The following is a 21242-nucleotide window of genomic DNA, read 5'->3' as shown; positions in this document are numbered from 1 at the left end:
GAGGATACTTTTTCTTTTTTCTCTTTCTCTCTTTTTTCTTCTCTTAAGGTAAGAAGCCGCGATTTATTGTTTTCAGAAATTTTGTGGCTTTGATAAAACGAGCTTCGAGCATCGAAGCTTTGCAAACACTTTTATTGTCTAGTTAATTAAATAAATTAATACTCTACTACTATATATATATATATATACTGTAAGAATATTCGATCTCGAAATTGAAATTGCGTTTATTCTTCACGAGAACACGAGAAATCCATTCGAACGATCGAACCCAATCATTTATCTATCTTCCAATCCCACGATTTCTCTCTATCTTCGGACGAAAACAGACGTTTCTAAAGATATATCGGTTTTCCTTATCATAATCACGTCAATCAAGTTCGATTCATCGGGGACCGTGTTTATTTTCACATGTATAAACGGATAACTTCCGTTTTCGTCATCTGGCGATCAGAAATCGCAATAAAGCGAATAAAATTATCCGATTCGACTTGGTCAATATTTGATCAAGGGAATTACATTTGTCAATCTTAGGCTGGATTTTATCATAGTTTTATATATGTAATCATGAAATATATCATAGTCACGATAACGCGTCAGTCTCCGTGTTATTTGCCGTTGCAATTAGTCGGTAGAAATTTATTCATATCTGTCTGCGGATTTCATTTGGATTTCATTTATTACACGAGCTGTTATATTTTTATTTAAAAATGAAATACTGATGTCTCTCTCTTGTAATCAGATGTTCTACTTTGATAATATGTATCCAAGATAAATTTATCTTGAAATAGCGGCAGTTCAATATTATTATCTTCATCCTCTTCATCCTGATTTAATTATTTGATTAATTAAATCTGATCGTGCGTTATAAGTTTCATTCATTGGCAATTGAATAAATTAGAAAGACTTTTCTTTTCCTTTATACGCAATTTTTGCCTGCTCTTTGTAATAATTTTACAATTAAAAATTGCAAAACAATTAATTACTCAATGACATTTCTTGACAATGATCTCTTTGAGTCAGATTTTATTAATTCATCCTGTTATCAACTATGTCAATAGTTACGACTTTTCCACTTTATGGCATGTGCGACGTGCAATTAAAAAATTAAACGCTGTGAAGCAATCCTCGAAAGATATACGTCGTTTTCAAACCACGTCCTTTACATTTTTCCCCACTGAAATTGTCAATTGCCAAGTTTTCGAAAAACGTAGAACCGCGTGGAAACGCGTCTTAACCCGATTTCACGTATGAACGAAATGTCTTTAATTAATCAGAAACGGTTTGCTCCTTTCGTTTGGAGCATAAAGGCATCGCATTGGTCGACCTTGTTAACATTTGCAAATTTACATTTTCAGTCAGCATTTGAGCAAACGAAAATTTAAAAAAGATATTCAAATTTGTTCTCTCTGCTTATAGTTCTCTTTTTTTTTCAAAGTTTCATTCTTTCCACGAAGAAGTTTCTTTATTTTGTGAGTGAAAATCACTGGAGAGGAAAGCTCCGTTTTTGTTTATTTCCTGTTTCTTTTTTTCTTTCTTTCTCTCTTTTTTTTTTTGCTTTATTTATTAAGAAATTACGACGCTTCGATGTTTCAGAATAAAAAAATGTCGAGATATGTTTAATCATTCTTATAGAGAATGTTATGTAAATGTTATATAACTTTTTTTTGCATCATGTTTAAAAACAAGAATAAAATACACAATCGTTTGCTCCATACACGTGTATTTTCATAAATTTTTATAAATTTTTATAAATTCCAATGTTTCAAACTATTTTCTACATAATTTGAAACATGGAATTCTAATTAAATAATTCTTGCGATATTCATTCATCTGTTAAAATTCCATTGTATAATACGTCTCCACAAATGAATCTTTCTTCATTCGACCAATTATATGAAGTCATCTGTCTCGAAGCATCTTTAATCCTCGTTTCAACAATAAATTATCAAACACAATTACAGTTATGCAATTAACAATCTCTTTTCTAATATCCTGACTCCACGACATTTTTATTCCATTTATTCATTATTCATTTTCAAACGTGATACGATAAATGTAAAATTCTATTTTTTTTTTATAACACGTAAATCCTTTTTTACGGAACAAAAAATCCAGAAAGAATTTGTGGGTACTTACCAAGAGTCCAGAAGTAGACCAATATCCACTGCATCGGCTGCTTCATCGCGTCGATGCTTCCACCGAGACACTGAGGCAGGAAAATAAAATCGTGGCGTTCGAGGTGAAATGAGAAAAAAGTAAAAAAAAAAAAAAATAGAAAAAAAAAAAAAAAATAAAAGCGTGAACGCACGTTTACAAGTTCTGTTTTCGATTTGCGTCAAGCGTACGCTCTCACCTATATTTAGGCGGCACAGCAATAATAGCACCGAACACGTTGAGGAAGGGAGGAACTGGAGAACGGCAGAAGCCGAAGAAACGTTCCGGGATTCGAATCTTTTGACAGTCTGCGGACCAATCACCACCGCGCACCTTCCTCTTCCGGCAGCGTGTCGATCGTTCGACGAGCTTCCCCTCGAAACTCTTCGTTTCCAATGATTTTCGAGCGATTGTTTCGCTCGAAGAACAAACACGTTTCGTTTCGTTTCTTGAAAACCGCGCGCGAATGTCGCTCGACCGAGTCGAACGATTCAAAGTTTGTAAATAATTCTTCCCCACTTGGAAATTAATCCTTTTGACATCTGCGTTAAATATGTATTAAATAAAACAAATTTTTAATAATTACGAATTGTTTAAATTGCAATAGAAGCCAATAAATATTATTATTGCTAATCGTTTCAATTCCAAATATCTCGAAAGGGTTAAAAACCAACACTTACTAATTATCGACGCGGATAACAATCGTAGGAAAAGAAAATAACACTACACCGATCATCCTCGTACCAAACCAAAATCCTGAATGGTGCTCCCTTCCCGTAGAAGAATCCGGTGGTTGGAAACGGTGATTCAACAACTTGGTTGTCACTTGCCACTCGGAGCCATGAAGCGGAGGAAACGCTTTGGACGAGAGACACTTGGTTAAGGGCACAAGATTAGGAGGGGTCGAGGAGGAGGAGGAGGAGGAAGAGGAGGAAGATCAACGTTCTTCAGGCATTGTCTATGCACGTCGAAGTTTGTCTGGAGCGTGGTGTTTGAACGATGGAGAAACGAAAGGGCGACTGGTTCACTCTGCTAATCCTCTGTCTCGCTCTCGGTCTCCTCGCTCCGTCCGCCTCCGCCTCATCCGCCTCCACAACCTACTCCACTGACACCGACGTCGGTGTCGTCGTTTCTCTCTCTCTCTCTCTCTCTCTCTCTCTCTCTCCCTCTCGACCAACTCTTCCCCTTCTACGACTCCGTCGTCTTCGCGTGACGGCGAGGATTCATGATATTTTTGTATCCCCCGTCGCGAACCCGATGACGAACGGAGGAAGAGGAATGGAAACGATGCGAGCACAAGAGGAGGCGTCGTCCAAACCGCGTACCTACCCTTCGAGGAAGCCAAGAGGAATTGTGAATGAGGTTGAAAATTGTATCTTTCAATCTCTTCGTTTTTTGAGCGAGTGAGAGCCGGTCCAATGATAATTTGTAGAAAATATTTGTATTGGATTACTTTATAAATAAATCCAAGTTATTCTTGGAGTTGATCCTTGAATTTTTTTTTTTTTCTTGAGTGAAGAAGAGGTGAGAATCGGTGGTAATTGGAAATGGCACACGATCACGTAGGTTATTCTATAAATAAAGAAGTTACTCTTGGGGAAAGAATCTTTGTTAAGGTGAAAATCGATGATTGAAAGTGTATGTAATTACCTTTGTGGGGAGAATTACGATATATCTGTGGGGCGAATCTTTTTCCGATGAGGTGAGAATTGTGCGCAATGAGATTACTATCTTAGAGGGAGAGAATGCGTGAAGTTATATTTTTGGTTTTTTTTTTTTTATTCCAGATGAAGATGTGATTACGTTGTAATCGTGTGTTATTAATCGAGTTATTAAGTAAAGAGATTCCTTTGAAATTTGATTATATTATACGTGCACACGATAAAAACTTTCTCTTTTGTGTAGCTGATTATTCAAGGGTTGGCATTCTTGCAAGAAAATTTTGCAAAAAAGTATCACGTGTATGAATTCCAATATATTTTAAATGCTATAAAAATGTCTTTGCTTCAAAGAAAAAAATTGAGCAACATGTTTAAATTTGAATTTAGAATCGATTAATAATTAACGAAACAACAGTTACTTCTGATTGATTATTAACAATAGCCAGCGGCACGACCATTAGGAGGATTCAGTCGGCCATCAAAGGGATTTGTTACTCCGAAGTCAATGGAGATTCTCCATCCCCCCGTAGACCTAATTAGCACGTGAACCAGCTGCGCCTGATTTGCATTATTGAACAATAATTCTACTCACCATCGAAATTCCCAATATCCGTCCAACTATGCTATAAGGAATATATATCTTCCAGTACAGGCATTTGTCCTCCTTATACTTGGATACTCTTGATAAGAGACTTGTTTAAAGTTTTTGAAGTCGAAATATCTTTTCAATTCAAATTCAATATTTCGATTAATTGGAAGTATGTGTAAAAAAAAAAAAAAAAAACGTAAATTTTAAAATAGAAATGTTAAGTATATAAAGGGTGCAAATCTGAAAATAAAATAGAACGATCGTTAAACAATGGTTAAAGTATTATCATCATTTATTTATTTCACTGATCATGACAAAGTAATAATCACATAAAGCTGTTAAAAGTAAAACCCCCGTTATCACTAAATCGTTTACTGTATTTACAAGTATAATTATTAGTTCGCGCATTCGTCGAATGCTCGCATACGACGCGCTCATCGTTTCCATTTTTTTATTCTTTTTTTACTTTTTATTCGTTCACTTATTTTCTCCTCTCTCTCTCTCTCTCTCTCTCTCTCTCTCTCTCTCTCTCCATTCTTCGACCAACGATAAATATATATATAATATATATAATTTTTTCTTTTTCCTTTTACACCGTTTTTTCTTTTTTTTCCTTTTTTTTTTTTTCTTTTTATTCATTTGTTTATTCCTCCTTTTCCCCGGCGTGTCTGTGTCGCTCTGCTTACAAAAATTAGGTAAGTAAAGCTAAAAAATTGTCTCTATCTTCTCTTCTCTATCTTTCTCTCGATTTTTTTTTTTTTTCGACAAAAGCGCACGTAGAAATTCTCGCTCCTTATCTCTTTTTATTCTTTCTTTTTCACACTATATATATATATATTTATATATCTTTCTCTCTCTCTCTTTCTCTCTCACATACTTTTTCTCCCTCATTTACTCCCCCCCCTCTCTCTCTCTCTCTCTTTTTCTCTCTAATCCCTTTCTCTGGCGTAAGAAACGATATAATTGGTACCCGAAACCCCGTTTAATGAAAATCCTTCAAATAAAATACTCTAGTTAACAATAAATTATTAAATATCTATTCACAAATATATGCATAGGCTAATTATCATTTTTATTATTACTATCTTCATCACCGTCAATCTATCCTCATCGATCATCGTCGCCGTCGTCGTTATTGATCGGTTAACTCTTACTACGTTTTACAATTTCCTTTAGACGGGACAACGGCTTACAACGGTTTCCCCCTTTTTTTTTTTCTTTATTTTTATTTTTTTTTACTTTTTCTTTATTTCTTCTCTCTCTCTCTCTCTCTCTCTCTCTCTTTGCTACTAAAAGTATATCAACAGCAAAATAGAATTGTTTTGTTCGCAATTGGTTTCTTTTTTTTTTTTTTTTCCTTTGTTCTTGAGAAATGGAGGAAAACGAAGATTCTGCTCGTCCAATTCCGAGTGAGCTGGTTCACGCGCTAGAAGACACTGAAGTTTAGTGGTCTCGTCCATCGTTACCGAGTCGTAGAAACGATTTTCTTCTTTGGAAAAATTGGATTTCGGCGATACTCGTTGTTTTCTTTCAAAAAAAAAAAAAAAAAATTGAAAGGAATACAATGGACGCGTTTCTTTCAATTATCCTTCCGGTAAAAAATTTATAACAAATATTCTCGAATAAAATCTGCAATCGAACACTTTCTAAGAATATTCTCCTTTCTCCTTTTACCATGAATTTCTTCTATACTATGCCACTTTGAAACGAGGAAAATGAATATTTAACAAACGCAAAGCAAATCGTTTCGAAGAACTACAGTAACAATGAATCATCCACGAACGAATCCACGTTCGCAATATATATATATATATATTCAATAATTATATCAAAGGATTAACGTATCTTTTGGAAACGCGACGATGAGTACGAGAAATCCGAATCGAAACACTTGTTCGTTGTCTCGTATCATCGTATCGAGCATTTCGTGTTATCATTCATTCTGTACGAGAAAAAAAAAAAAAAAAAAAAAAAAAAAAAAGAAACGTCCACGTGTGTAACCTCGCGTGTATATACCTCTATGGATGTACATTTTTATGCTGTCTTGCTTTCGCGCGTTCCGAGGATGAACGCTCAAGAAAAAGGAGGTGAATTCTTTTTTTTTTTTTTTGGGCGGCCATCCGAGCTCGAGGAACGAGAAAGGCAAGAGGCGTAAAGTATACACGTTATATTTATATGTATTTTAAGTAACTTTCTGGCCGTCTTAACTCATCGACGAGTGCGATGCTCGCTGATTGTTTGGAAAGCGGACGCGGGAAAAGTGGTCGAGATCGGCAATCGTCCTCGCGCAAGGAGGAGGACGGCTTCCATTCTTCCACGATTCCCGGCCCCCTGCGTTCAACCGCGACAAACGATAAGCCTCAAACCCGTGAAAAAATAAACCTTTCTTTCTTCGATTCGATTCTTTCTCATTATTGCTCTTTCTCTCTCTCTCTCTCTCTGTCTCTCCTCCTGTTAGAAAAATATAAGTTTCCTCTTTCCACGAGAGACCACCAGAGACCACACTCTCGTCGAAGAATATTTTTTGCTCGCAATTTCGTGATGAAGATTCCTTCGTGAAGAAGAGGAAGATTGGAAGGTTGGATCGGTTGTCGTCGAACGCGAGATGAACGAGGGCAGTGTTTCGAACTTTCGAAGTTCGTTCTTCCGTCGGACGAGCCTCGGATTATTTGTAAGCAAATTTACGTGTAAGGGGCGAACGAATCTTCTTCCTCTTCGGGAATCTTTAATCACGAGACAAGTCGCGTTTATACCATCGACACTTGCCAAATCAACACCCGATCAATTTCCACGTTGTCCATTCGTTCTTTGCAAAAAAATAACTCTTTCAAAATCTCTCTTCCCCTTCGTATTACAATACTTTCCATCCGTTTCCATTGTGTCAATCTATCAAAATTTTCCAATTCTTCTCGGCAAAGTTCCAAAAAACCATAAAGCAAAATTTCTCTTCTCCCTTCGTATCTGAATATCCGATCTAAACTATTCGTTTGCCGCGATTCGAATGCAAATTCTTGAACTCGAAAATTCGAGAGAGCTCGAATTTTCAAACAATATCTCACGCATATACATACATCTCTCTCTCTCTCTCTCTCTCTCTCTCTTGCGCACATTCGTTGCAAAGCCTATACAATTACACCCCCGTCCCCAATTACCGCTATATATAACTCTGCTCCCTACATGCCTCGTATAGAATATGACTTTCTTCTTCTTTTTTTTTTTTTTTTCTTTTTTTCTTTTCTTCTCTCCATTGAAAATCTCTTCCTCTTCTTTTTTCCTCTCCTCTTTCTTTTCTATGTACACGCTAGTTTTTTTTTTTTCTTTTTTTTAACGATTGCTACGGTCGTTCTCTAAACTACACGCGCGCGAGTCGCCCCGCGCGCCGCTTTTTCGCTTTTCCCCTTTAACCGGAAACCGCGGCCGCCTCACCGACCCTTCGTCGACGTCGTTTCGTTCAAGCAAACGCCTTTGAGATTTTGGAGCGCAATTTGTATAATAATCCCCAGAGGACGACCCATCGCACGTGTGTATTCAGTAATAATCGGGAATAATTGCTAACATTCGTCTTCTAATTATGGGGACACGAGGTCGTCGAGAAACGGTAGGGATCAATGATAATTAAGCGACGCCTAATTAAGATGACTAATTAGACTGCGGATTTTCATGGAACATGGTCATCGATTCCTTTTATAATCGTAACAAAGTTTCGTCCTGTTCTATCGAACATATTATTTTTACAACGATTTAGAGTCTTCTATATTACTCTTCTTGGAAACGTCTGTTGTTTTTTGAATTCGTTCAATCGAGATCCCACGTTGAAATTAAGACAAATTTATATTATATTCGAGTAGATTTTTCACCATCGAATTTCCCTCTCGCGCTTTTTACGTAAAAATTGAAATTCCATTTGGTGATCGCGATATAATATTTGACAAAAATCGGCAGTCTATTAATTATGTTTCGATTCGATTCTGAAATCGACGCAATTGCAATATATCGCCTCTATTTAAATATCATTCGACGTTACGTCACGATTTCGAAGGGGCGACGACGCTGTACGATTCGAACAACTCTTTATATTTTTAAATTGTTTCACGCAATTTGTATTTCTAAATGTACACGAAGAAAACGATATTGCCATGGATATAGGAAATATAAAAATATCGAATCGTGCAATGTCGAATCGGGACGACGTCGCGATCAATAATTCAAGAAGGGATAAATCAATCGTACACCTTTTCTTTCTACTTTTTTTTCTTTCTTTCAGAATCTCAGAAACGTCGCGTTGCAAACCACTTTGCGTGCTGAACAGGACGTCGCGAGGGCGGAGAGACACGCGTTTCTCGATTCGTTTAGCACATACAAGGAAAAATAAAAGATCCGCGCGCATAAAGACCGGAAAGTACAGGGGCTGCACGTTGATCATGGCTGAAAGACATTCGCGACGAACTCTTGTTGGGGGTGACGCTATTGAACGCGAGAATCGATGCAACGGTGATTACAAATATTTAACATCGTTTAACGAGATCATCCCATAAGTAACGATGTTTCTTGGAAACTTTGTAAAAGATAAATAGAAAATTCGATTAAAAAACGGTGAACAATTGAAACGTTCGTCAATAATAAGAAATTTGTTGTTGTTGAGAAAAATCGTGAGTAAATACTTATGAGATGAGCTTATACATATATATATATATATGTGTGTGTTTTTGTTGTTCGAAGGGTAACCCTCTTTGATCTTTGATATTTTTTGATTTTGGAATAATGCGATGCTTGCTTCGAATGAAATTTGAATCTCTATAGATTTAGATATTAAAAATTGAAAAATCTCGAGGCTTAAAGTGATGATAGAATACAGGCACGATTGTTGTGGATAATTGACTTTTCGGTTTGGTTTCTCGTTCGTCCAACGAAAGAATTAACTTGGAAGAATTTCACTTCGAAAGCAGATAGAATACGACAGAAAGAACTAATATTACAATGAAAACTTACGAACTAATTTCAATAATATTCCAATATTTAGCCAATAAAATTGACCAACACTAGCGATCTTATCTTTTCGCGTATATTGGCTGAAACATCGAAATATCATTTAAAATCACCTTAAATATATATATATATATATCAAACAATTATAAATATACGTGTATTACATGTATATTAGTGGTCGAGCAGTTGTTAAAAATAAGTTAATTCTTTCGTCGATCCACAAGTACGAACACACGCACACGCACACGCACACGTACACCACCAAACCTCTTGGAATCTTTCCTCGAGAGCTCCTCCTCGCACGTCCGTTTCTTTTCCATATTAGATTCATAAAGATTCAAACTACGAATCCCATAAGAAAAGTTTCGCGCGAAACTTCTTCGAAATTTTATCCATCGAGTAACATGGAAGCACTTGGCGATTCGTTTTAAAATTCAGCCGAACGATCGAGCGCGGAAACAAAGGGATATGTGAGGAACTTTTAAACGTAACCCATTTATGCGATCCACCATCGTTTCCCTTAAACTTTCCACCCCGACAAGATTTTCAAATCTCGCTGCAAACGCTTTCAATCGTGTTCAAGTTCAAGGGACAAAGAGGAGAGACTCGAGGCAACACTCCTCGTAAGCGTAAATGGGTTCGTATCGATTTATACACGAGTTTATAAAATGCAAGGATAAATATTGTATTTTGTTCTGTTTGTCGTTTGAATTATAAATATATTGCGCCGTGAGAAAGGAAAAAAGGAGGGCCACCCTTCGCCGATTATTAAATTATATCGCACGTTTCTAAAACAAGTCAATTTTCAAATCTCGATTAACAATTCCGTGAAATTGTTCGTTATTAAAATAAAGGATGAAACGAGGATGAAGTCGTCGCGTCAGAGAACGTAGCGCGACGTGTTGTGGAAATCGAAGGAATTATTTCCATCGGCGCTTTCTGCCACCGAGATGATCGAGGCGCAGTATGTTTGTTCAAAAAAGGTAGAAAATGCCGCGAAGAAGAAGGGTTAGGTGATGTTTGAAAAGTGGCAGGATCGAACGATGGTTGAAAAAGATCCATCGATCGATCTTCTGATCATCCCACGAAGGATTGATATTTCCACGGTATTCCTTGAAAATATTCCTGACGAATTATTATTTATTTCCATCCGATCTCTTTCTTATATTTACGAATATACCAATTATATCTTTATAATATTTGTTTTTTTTTTGATGTATTATCTTTTTTTTCTTGTTTTTTAATTTTTCCTCCTCCTTGGTTTGCCACATTTTCAAAAAAAAAAAAAAAAAACTCGAACAGAAGGAAGAACGAAAAGAGAAACACCGATCGAATCGGCGGTTATTGTTTCGCCATAATCGTCGGTATATAACTCGTGGAGTGGAACACGTTCGATATTAGAATATATATCATAACGATCTTCTTCGATCGATTGGACCGTTTTTCTGTCGCAGGCGAAAAAAAAAAAGAAATGGGCGAAGCATTCAGGCAAAATGGTTAAAAATTTCGATCTCTCTCTCTCTTTCTCTCTCTCTCTCTCTTTCTCTCGTCCTTTCACACCCTAATTCAAAATTCTCCCTTCCCATTCGCACATCCTCTTATTTTCTCTCTCATTCTTTCACTTCTACTTTCTCGCGCGTTTTCTATTATTATTTTTATTTTCACACATTCGCTCCTTTTTTTCGCTATTTACAAACGTACTCTGTTGTCTTGTGAGTGTGTGTACGTGTGTGCATATCTTCGTGTAAGTGTCTCAGATGCAATATATTTCCTCGTTTAAATAATGTTCGTTATTATCTCCCCACGCCCCCTATTATCTCTTTTTACCTAAAATAATTATTTTTTTAATTATTCACAGGCGGCGACATGCGGTTTCGGGATGAGTATTCACATCGTCGTATCGCCTCCCCCACTCTTTTCATTTTCCTATTTTCATTGTTTGTCGATCTGTCTACAATTTCACAGTTATATATAACTATTTTTCTCTGATTTGTTCTTATTCTCCCTCGCTCGCTCTCGCTCTCTCTCTCTCTCTCTTAAATTCAGAAACGTTCGATCACTGTTCTACTTTTTTTTTTTTTCCCCTCGTATCACGTACACCGTCGAATTTTTTTCGCGTTCTTCTTTATTTATATCCCTCGTAGCAAAATCGTTCCGACTTCGTTTCTTCTTTTCATGGATCACGTTGCTCTTCTTTCCTGGTGCGCAGCGGAGGACTTCCGGTGTTTCAAGAGCCGTTGGAGGGGTCTCACTGCGTCATCGGTGCGTGGTTTCTTCGAGGTATGAGGGTTCTTTGAATTATAAAGAGGGAGCTGGCCGGTACAGGGGATTGCCCCTGATGGGAAGCACGTGCGCCTCGGAGTTGAACACCCATTCGTCTAGATTTATGAGATCGTCGTCGCTGAACAGCAGGTAGAGATACTGGAAGAGAAAAGAACATAAATTTAACGATTATTCATCATTTACCCCCCAATTTAACTATTAACTAAGTTTTATCTGTTACATTTTTTTTTAATACTTTTTTTTTTCTATATCTCAATTAATTACAGGAAATTCCTTCAGAAACTCATAAAATTTTATTATATAGGGTTTTAAAACATCGTTCAATCAAACCGTTAATTAAAACAAAGAAAACTTTAAACCGCTCTAACTCCGAAGACAGTGATCCTTTATCAATGAATGAGCGACCATTCGAAGCGCGCAACCTTCCCCTTTAAAACGCCTTTTCATTCATCCCGATACGACTTCCGGTTCCCGAGATATCGTCGCGTGAAGCAAAGGGTGATTTTTAAACATTTACCTTAAACCTAATTAAACGCTATTAAAATTAGAAAAACTTTGAATCGCTGTAACTCCGAAGATAGTTACTTCCGGTCGATGAATGAGCGATCATTCGAAGCGCGGAACCTTCCCCTTTAAAACGCCTTTTCATTCATCCCGATACGACTTCCGGTTCCCGAGATATCGTCGCGTGAAGCAAAGGGTGATTTTTAAACATTTACCTTAAACCTAATTAAACTCTATTAAAATTAGGAAAACTTTGAATCGCTGTAACTCCAAAGATAGTTACTTTCGGTCGATGAATGGGCGATCATTCGAAGCGCGGAACCTTCCCCTTTAAAACGCCTTTTCATTCATCCCGATACGACTTCCGGTTCCCGAGATATCATCGCGTGAAGCAAAGGGTGATTTTTAAACATTTACCTTAAACCTAATTAAACGCTATTAAAATTAGGAAAACTTTGAATCGCTGTAATTCCGAAGATAATTACTTCCGGTCGATGAATGAGCGATCATTCGAAGCGCGGAACCTTCCCCTTTAAAACGCCTTTTCATTCATCCCGATACGACTTCCGGTTCCCGAGATATCGTCGTGTAAAGCAAAGGGTAATTTTTAATCGTTTACTATCACCGTCCTTGTTGTTAATTCGGGCCTCTCGCTCGCATCTCGTCTCGCTGACCTATCCCAATTGCAGACAAGCGACAGACGCGATTCCTGGAAAAACGTAGTAGGCGTTTCCAGGAAATAATGTAGGCCACTGGGTCGCGAGCCCATTCATAATCTTTGCGCTGGTCTCCACCGCTATGAAAACTTTGACTCTTTATATCTCGGTAACGGATCGAGATATCGGGATAAAACAAAAAGCAATTTCAATGGCATAGTATCCTCTATCTTTCGAGTGGATTTCGATGACAAAATTTTTAATTTCTTCCTACGTTTTTTATGCGAAAAGTCGAAGCATGCAACAGTTCGTTATCGTGATATAAAATATATAAGGACGTAACGTAGCATGTTTCACGCAATACGATATATTTTCCATGACGATGGTTAAATATTTGAACAGTTACGTGGAAAATCCGGTGTTTACAAATTCTTCGTTAAATCTAGAATCTTCACTTTTTTTTTGCTTTCACGTGCCTTTTGATCGTTTCTCCTGCATACCAGTTGTTTGCCTTTTACCACCACCTTTAATACGAAGTTAAAGAGCTCGGCAAGTCGGGATAATGCAACTTTAAACGCGTTGCAAACGGTCGAAAAATATTTCATCGGGCACGCGAAAGTTTAAGCGAGAATTTGTGAACGCGAACGGTGTAACGGTGCAAGAGAAATGTTCGTTAATTGGGAATGGGAATAGATTGTGGTAGAACATGGCGGACCACGTGCTAATAGCAGTATTAAAGTTGATCTTCTTAGTTTACTGTGAAGTGGAAGATAAAACAAGTGCATCGTTCATGTTACTATTTCTATCGATTAAGGTATATTTCAAGGTAGAAAATTCTTCATGCACATATTTCATTTTTTTTTTCTTTTTCGTTTAAACGATTATTGCCGTTATCATATTTCGTAACACAATTAATATCCGCGATAAAGAAATATAAAATATTCTCGTGTAACACGATATCTTTCACTTTCACTCGATTCTTTCCACTTTTAATTAATATCGTGGGACCATTGGAGGAAAATTAAACTTAATATGAATGATAATAGATATATTATTTAATACAAACAGTATGTTTTTATGGAAAGTGTGATCCGCCTAATTCAATTACTATTACTTTCTAATGAATGAAAAATTTTCTGTGATGTCGATTAAAAAAAATCATAACACGATAAATTGGATTTTGCATCGAAATAAAACCACGTTTCTCGCAGCAGAATTTTAGCTAATATTCCGTTAATTGAACCTGTATTTAATCCACTTATCCGAACGCGAATTCCCATCATTTTGATTAGTAACTAATAAAGGGAATTACGCGAAGTTTAAGGGAAGTATTAGCGAAGTTCCATTCTATAGGAAATGCATTTACATATACGCCTGTTTAATCTCATAGGTTTCCACGTGCGATTCTATTTCGAGATTTCTAACTATAGCCATATGCGGATCGTATCACAAGATATTCAATCGTTGTAAGAACAGACCTATATAATTTAACGATGAAATTTCTCATCGATTAAGATTAATCTTCTCCAAGAGAGAAAAAAAAAAAAAAAAAAAGAAAGAGAGAAAGAAAAATTTCTCTTCAGAGAAATCTTCGTACCTTGAGCGTCTCGGCGAAAAAGTAGCTCTGTTGGACGTCGTCCTGCGGCGGATCGACCAGGTAAACATTGTGAAGTCCCGTGAACCCTCCTGGAACACGACAGTATTTCTCGAGAGCTTGAACGGCCTCCCATCCCCACTCACGGTACTTCGGATCCTTTGTCAGCCGCCACATCACGAAGTACGATTCGAAGGTCTGAAAGAAAAATATTTTACCTCGGAATTTGGCGAGCGGCTCTCCGTTTGTCCCGTCGCGAATCACGCGAAAAAGAACGGATTGAATATTTCAGCTTTCATTACCGGTCGAGAAAACATCCGGAAATAAATGCTGAAACGTTCCTCTCGTTTCTTTGCTCGCTCCATTGCTTCCAATGGAATGGCTTCGCTTAAAACGACTTATGCACGCGTATCTCTTCCCCTTTCCTTTCCTCTGTCCCCCTCCTCTTTTTTCTCCCCTTCTTTATCGTTCAAAACGATACGCATTCTCGCACGAAGAATCGAGGAACAGTTAATTTATTTATTTTTCGAATTGCTCGGTTCGATTTGTAACAAAAATGGAGCCAAGTGATCGCGACTTCACTTCGAAGAGTTGGCTCGCGAAAGGATTTTTCGAAGGATTCTTTCTTTCTTTCGTTCGTTAATGCTTTCGAAACATTTTTATCTTTACTCTCTTTTGACATTTGCTTCGACCGACCGGTTCATTCTTTTGACCAAGCGAACACCTTCTTACCTCCGGCCGAAGGATGTAGTATTTCTCGCCGTTCTTCAAGCTCTTCGCTTCGTTCCCCTCGATGAAATGGAAGGCTTCCGGGCCGAGTTTCGTGTAACTTCGATCGTAGGACTCGTGGCACGTGTTGGTCAGACCGGCGGCTATCGTCATGTATCTATCGGACAATTCGTTTTGCAATGTTTTCGCGCCTAACGCGAACATACCACCTGCGAATCAATTTTTTTTTTCCCTTTTTATACTTTCGTTCGAGACGAGATAATTCTTTCGTTTAAAAATCTTTGTCACATTTTGTCACGAGAGGGAAGGTTAACTCACCGGCGAAACACGCCAGATGGCCCATTTTGTGCTCCAACCTGTCGTATTTCAAGTCTGAAACGTAGAGCAGCTTGCCCTGCGACGTCTTGATCATGTGTTGATCTATGGCGACGATCGCTTCGTCGTACATTTGCCGGGCCTCCACGTCCTCCTTGCCGGATTGGATCCACGCTTTCAGAAGATACTCGTAGAAACTGTCGCCAAGCCCTCCCAGCGACATGTGATCTGTCGATTCGACGAGGAAAAAGAATTGCATTCGTTTTATTTTTCATTATTTTAACAAGGAATCCATTGAAATATAAATCTAACGATGCAAATAAATTTCCAGAAGAATAATTTTTCCCTGAACGGAATTTTAAATAATAATCCAAACTCTAATAAAACAAAAGTTAAAAATTGAATCATTCCGAATAGTCGAGTACGATAAACATCGTAATCAATAAGGATCCGGGTGCATTAAGGTAATTCCATTCGCGAAAGAAGACGGTTACTTAAAACCGAACCGCAGAATAAATAAATTTCATCATCAAATTCAATCCAAATTCTCTGGAATTAGTTTATGAAATCACGAAGGGAAGGGGAGCAGCGAGCTCGTTATTAAAACAACTCGCGAATCCGTTCCTCTTAAGCTCGTTACACGTTTGAAAAGGTGGATGGGTAAAGGAGCTGCTTCGAGAATCCTGGCTCTGAGGGGTCCCCCGCCCTTCCTTGTCGACAACGGGTTTCTATCTTAATAACAATCGAGAGACATCTCGAATTGGAACGAAGGCAACGAGCTATCCGTTTCATAATTCTCTCCATCCCTTGGAAGACAACTTTTCCTCATTGAATTAGAAACAAAGAGGGGAAGGAAACGACGGCGACTCTCTCGGTCTCAACTTGAGAGCTTCTTCTTCGAACGAATCTTTTTTCCACGTACGATCCTGGCTAAGTATACATTCTCGGCTTCGTTAAAAGCGATTCCGGTGGCGGATCGATAAGCTGCTAAGATCGCTTCATCTTGGTGGAGAATCATCTTGGGAGGGGAGGCAGCGAAATGGACGAGGTCCTCGAAGGCGAGGAGGATAGGAGGGGGTGGCCTGGGCGAATATCCGCGAGGTTTTTGCACGGAGAAGAGGGCCGACTCCGACAACTCGTCTGGGACAAGGGTGCAGGGACAAAGAGCGAGGTTTTTTACTTTCCCTCCGTTTTCCTCCAACCCTTTCTCGCTGCTCGAAACCACGCTCGAAGGGATCGAAATAGAGGGAAGAAGGTAAATTGTTAGGAGAGATTTTCAAACAAACCGAGATGAATTTTTTTCTTTTTTCCTCGAATCTCTTTCTTGTCTCTCTCTACTATTTCGCAGTTGTTTATATCGCAGGAGAAATTAGAATAGAGAGATTCAAATCCTCCTCGAAGAATGCTTCGATTTCGCACGGCTGCTCTTCCTCCCCTCCATTCGGAAACAGGAGATCTCTTATTACCTGGCCGGGTAATTACCTTTCCCTTCTCTAGCCTCGCGAGATTCGATGGAATATATAAATTTAAACAGGCTGGAAGCCGTTCTTCCATCCATGGATAAAGGAAAAGGGGGAACGACAATAGGAGGATGGAAAGGAAAAAGAGAGAGGGGAGTAAAGGAATAAAAAGATAAGGTGTAAGAAAAATACAAGAAGGGGATGTAAACGAGAGAGAGAGAGAGATCGAGATGATAAATATTCGTCATAGGACGGAGGAAAATACAAGAACAGGCAGAAGAGGATTCAGCGGCCCGAGGGGATGCGAGCCGCGTGATAAATGCGATATTCGGTGTGCAAAGAGTGGCCACCTCTTCCCCCGTGAGGCGGCGGAAGCGCAAAAGGAAGCCGAGGAGAGCGACACCCCTCCGCTATATCTTTAGCCTCGTGTCGCGTCGAAACTATTCCACCGATTATAATTGATAGCCGTCAGATTAAAAATCTATTTTGCCTGAAATTCTCGCTCCCGGAGAGGAAGATTTATTAAATGAAATTACAGTAATAAAGCATCGGGCCGCATTTACATCCGACATTGATCGTTGCTCCACCACGTCCCTCTCGCTCCTCTTTATCCCTCCTCCAAACATTCCTCGAACCGCCTCTCTCTCTTTTTTCTGCCTCGTCGAATCGATGTTTCTCGTTCCCAGCTCGCTTTCTGAAATTGCTACAAATTCGAACAATTTCCGTCACGTCGAGAGAAGAATTGACGCGATGGTTCATTCGAGTTCCTCTTATTAGGCGAGCGAGATGAAATTTATGATTGCGCGTAGAGCAGGAATAATTAGCCCCCGTGTTGTTTTCGCGGCCGATCGTTGCCGCCGGAATTGATGCGCACGATGATTTAAGTTGCTCGGGATTACTCGGCTACGCTTGATACCACCTTGCGAGATTTATCGTTGCTATTAAGAGGTTCGTCTTCTTTCTCTCTCTCTCTCTTTTTCTCGCGTGTATCGCGTATGAATGAAACGGAAATTGGAATTTAATTTGTTGCTATATATATATATATATACTCTTATTTTGAAAAAAAATTTTGATAGATTTGATATACACGATGCCTCTTAACTCCTCATTAGCATTAAAATGAAAGTTTTAATTTCGAAAGTTTTAACAAAATACGTTAAACCCGAATGAAATAATGAACAAAACGTAAATAAAAATAAATTAGAAATGTTCTTAGCTGTTTAAGTAAGTTTGGATTGGAAATTCGTGGATTAATGATCCTTTTTCGAGATATCTTCTAGCGTTTAGAAATAAATAAATAAATAAATAAATGAAAAAGCAACTCACGTTGGCCCCATTTCCCCGTCTTCGGATGAATATAGTTTGGATAGAGGCCCTTCGGTTTCTCCAGATTCTTCAGCACCTTCCTCACGTTCTCGACCTTGCTCTTGAAAACCGGATTCCCGGTGATGTCGCTTAAATAGGTGAACTCGAGGTGCATCGTGCCAATTTCGGACAGGATGCTACACCCGCTGCTCGCCCACCCGTAATTCTTGCTCGCCTGAAAATTTCCAAACCGATTCTCGAATTAATTCGACGATGGATAGAGAGAGAGAGAGAGAGAGAGAGATAGAGAGGTGAAGAGAGCAATCAGCGACGAAAGTCGGCCGCGATTGAATCAAACGGATCCAATTAAACGGAATAACAAAGGCGAGACGGTTTCGAATACTTCGCGAATACGAATCCACCAAGATAAATATTAACCTGAGAACCGTGGAAATTACAGCCATGTGAAAACGATCCCCTCCCCTCGAGAAATTTGATCGAATTTTCGCCCCGCGAAAGAAACGATACTTGATTGCCTTTCGGAAGAAAATTTAACTGGTTTCTGGTTATCGGTTTCTCGAGCAGAAATTATTTCAAGGTTATTATTACAGGGGCTTTAGACCGATGATTTCGATGTTCGAGAACAACAAGAAAGAAAAAGTTTTCCACGTTTTGTCCACGAGTCGTTAATCATCAAAACAGAAAGTAAAGTTAAGTTTAATTTTTAAACGTTGATCTTTAGATTCGTGTGATGGTATAATAGTGGAGAATACGAGGTTATTTCAGCTTCAGGAAATATATATTCTTTGCAGAAATTTCTAAATATCTTGTAAGTAAAAGGGATCGAAATTGATTTCGACATTTATTTAGTGCACTTTTCCTGTCTGCGCGAGACAAAACAGTTCCAACCGGATTTCCATTCGAAGGGGCCAAGTTTTCCAGCCGGATTCCGGCGGACCACGATTTTCACGGCGTTACACCACTCACCCAGGAGGGGTGAATGGAAAAAGCCGTCGGAATCGGCACTCGTGTCGTTCAGCGCGAAAGAATTGGATAGAAAGGGAGTGCGAGAACGGATGGGGGAAAAAAAAAGAAAGGAGAGGAAAGAGAGGGATGTAGAAAAAATGGAATAAATAGCCTTTTCTTTTCTTTTTTTTTTTTTTTTTCAAAGTCAGAACTTGGAAATGCCGCGTTGGTCGAAAAAATCAAGGTCTCGAATAATACAGAAAGAAATATAACGAGAAAGATTCTATTTTTCAATTTATACTCTTTAAAAATACATAAATATTCTGAATAAATATTCTATTTCGATTTTTTCGATAAATCCACAAAGATTTCTATTATTGCTTACGAGACAAATTTACAAATTTCATTATCATAATTCTCAAAGAGGTTACACGAGTCGAAAATTCAAATATCACGGGATGGAGAACAAAGGAGAAAGGAAGTTCAAAGGAAATAGGCGAGGGACGAAGACGAGGATATCGTAAGATGGACAAAATGACGACAGAAAACACCTCGTTATTCGTCCAATTAAGAATTTGCATATTAATCATAGCCTCGTCGCTTCGGTTGAACGTCGTCGTTTCGATCAAATCAACGAACGTACGCGTAAAAAACCAACTATAGCCTCCTCTTATTTGTAAAAAAAAAAAAAAAAAAAAAAGAAAGACGAATTTTCTTCCAGACAAATGATCCTGTAAACGTCCATTTTTACTCTTATTTTTTATTCTTTATGAGAGAATGACAAGGACAAAAAAAGAGTTCCACCTCGCAGCAACCATCGATTTTTAATATTTAATTCCCAACTTGCTCGCTCTTTCGATTACTCGAAACTTCAAACCTTTCAATTCCAATTGCCGTCCCTCGATCGCAACAATACCCAACTTGGAAATTTCATCTCCTATCTCCAATTTCTCAACCTTTAACTTCGACCAAATGCAATTATTAAACCCGAGTTAACACCAACCCACCCTTCACATTTCCCTAGATCCCAATCCCACTGCCATTCCACGTGTAATCCTATTCCACCCCCGTTAATCAGGCCGAGTTGAGGCAAAAGGGAGGGAGGGCCAAAAGTTCGAAAAGCCGCGCCAACGGAGAGGAGGGGGAGAAAAGTTCGAAGAAATCGTTGTTGTGCCGCCTCGGATATATTCGAGCCGGTTGTAAATTTGCGAAGGCATTGAGTAGAAATGACTTAACACGTTCAACGCCAGACCACGAGATCCTCCAACTTACCCCTGTGTGCAGATTGATGAGGGAATGAGGAATTCCGGTTTCCGTCTGGAAAGCGGGCAACATCCGCTCGCCGAGCTGAGCCGCCTTATCCCGGAACATCACGTCCCCGGTGAGCGCGTAACAGGCCAGCAAGCTTCCCATGAAACGAATGTTCGTCTCGAAGAGGGATATCTCCGAGTTCTGGAAAAGAAAAAGAGGAAAGAGGAGAATTAACGCGGTGAAAAGAAAGGATCGATATTACGGATCCAAGCGAATGGTGTTAATCGTTGGAAATATATCGATAGTTTTCTTTCAAAAGAAGGTTCTTCTTGCATTCTGTTTATAATGGGACACTAAACGACGATTTAGATTCAGAGTTTCGCAAGTTTTTTTCAAGGGAATGATTCAAAGTATATATCGTGATATTCATTGATATTTATTCTTATTAATATATGTTTGATAACGCAACGCGTCGCTTGATTCATATCCGTACGCGGTGATAAATTACGATTCCATTCCATGTAGTAACGCGTTTATTTTCACGTTCACGGATAAATATGAAGGCGGATTAATGTTTTATAGTAAGGTTATTTATATTTCTCGGTTTCGAATGGTCAACAAACCTAATGAAATACTACTGAGGGGTATTAGAAAAGGAGGAGAGAGAGAAAGAGCAGAGTTGGTTCGCACACCTGAGTCCGGGACCGGTTCTATGCGCGATGCAACGTGGATTTGTGAAGTCCGGATCTGCTTTTTTCTTTTCTCTCTCTCTCTCTCTCCTGTATATTT

The 21242-nt window shown here is 38.6% G+C and overlaps 2 protein-coding genes across 7 annotated transcripts in view; both read right to left on the bottom strand.

Moving 5' to 3' along the window:
* Positions 1-3216, bottom strand: part of LOC100869850 (xaa-Pro aminopeptidase 1) — a 37903-nt gene extending 34687 nt beyond the window's left edge. For 4 of the 6 annotated variants that reach the window (XM_086903229.1, XM_086903228.1, XM_086903232.1 and 1 more), the window contains exons 1-3: positions 2899-3216; positions 2354-2696; positions 2137-2206 (exon numbers count right to left, since the gene is read on the bottom strand). In XM_086903229.1, coding sequence (XP_086759355.1) covers positions 2137-2182 — 46 coding nt within the window. In that variant the 5' untranslated portion in view covers positions 2183-2206; positions 2354-2696; positions 2899-3216. Of the gene's footprint in view, positions 1-2136; positions 2207-2353; positions 2697-2834 lie in introns of all 6 variants that reach the window. The other 2 variants (XM_086903230.1, XM_086903231.1) reach the window with 2 other exon arrangements.
* Positions 3217-4678: 1462 nt separating this feature from the next.
* Positions 4679-20648, bottom strand: LOC100866324 (mannosyl-oligosaccharide alpha-1,2-mannosidase IA). The gene is made up of 6 exons (XM_086903219.1): positions 20475-20648; positions 18258-18471; positions 15475-15699; positions 15160-15365; positions 14431-14625; positions 4679-11811 (listed from the first exon to the last, which is right to left on the bottom strand). Exons 1-6 carry the CDS (start codon positions 20613-20615, stop codon positions 11689-11691), a joined length of 1104 nt encoding a protein of 367 aa, XP_086759345.1. The 5' UTR covers positions 20616-20648; the 3' UTR covers positions 4679-11688.
* Positions 20649-21242: the final 594 nt, after the last annotated feature.

The sequence above is a fragment of the Apis florea genome, unplaced genomic scaffold, assembly GCF_048593485.1.
Source record: "Apis florea isolate Af1SG1 unplaced genomic scaffold, ASM4859348v1 contig_2291_pilon, whole genome shotgun sequence".
NCBI classification, from domain to species: Eukaryota; Metazoa; Arthropoda; class Insecta; order Hymenoptera; family Apidae; genus Apis; species Apis florea.
The sequence above is the reverse complement of the archived record's forward strand: the minus strand, read 5'-3'. Positions and strand labels throughout refer to the sequence as shown.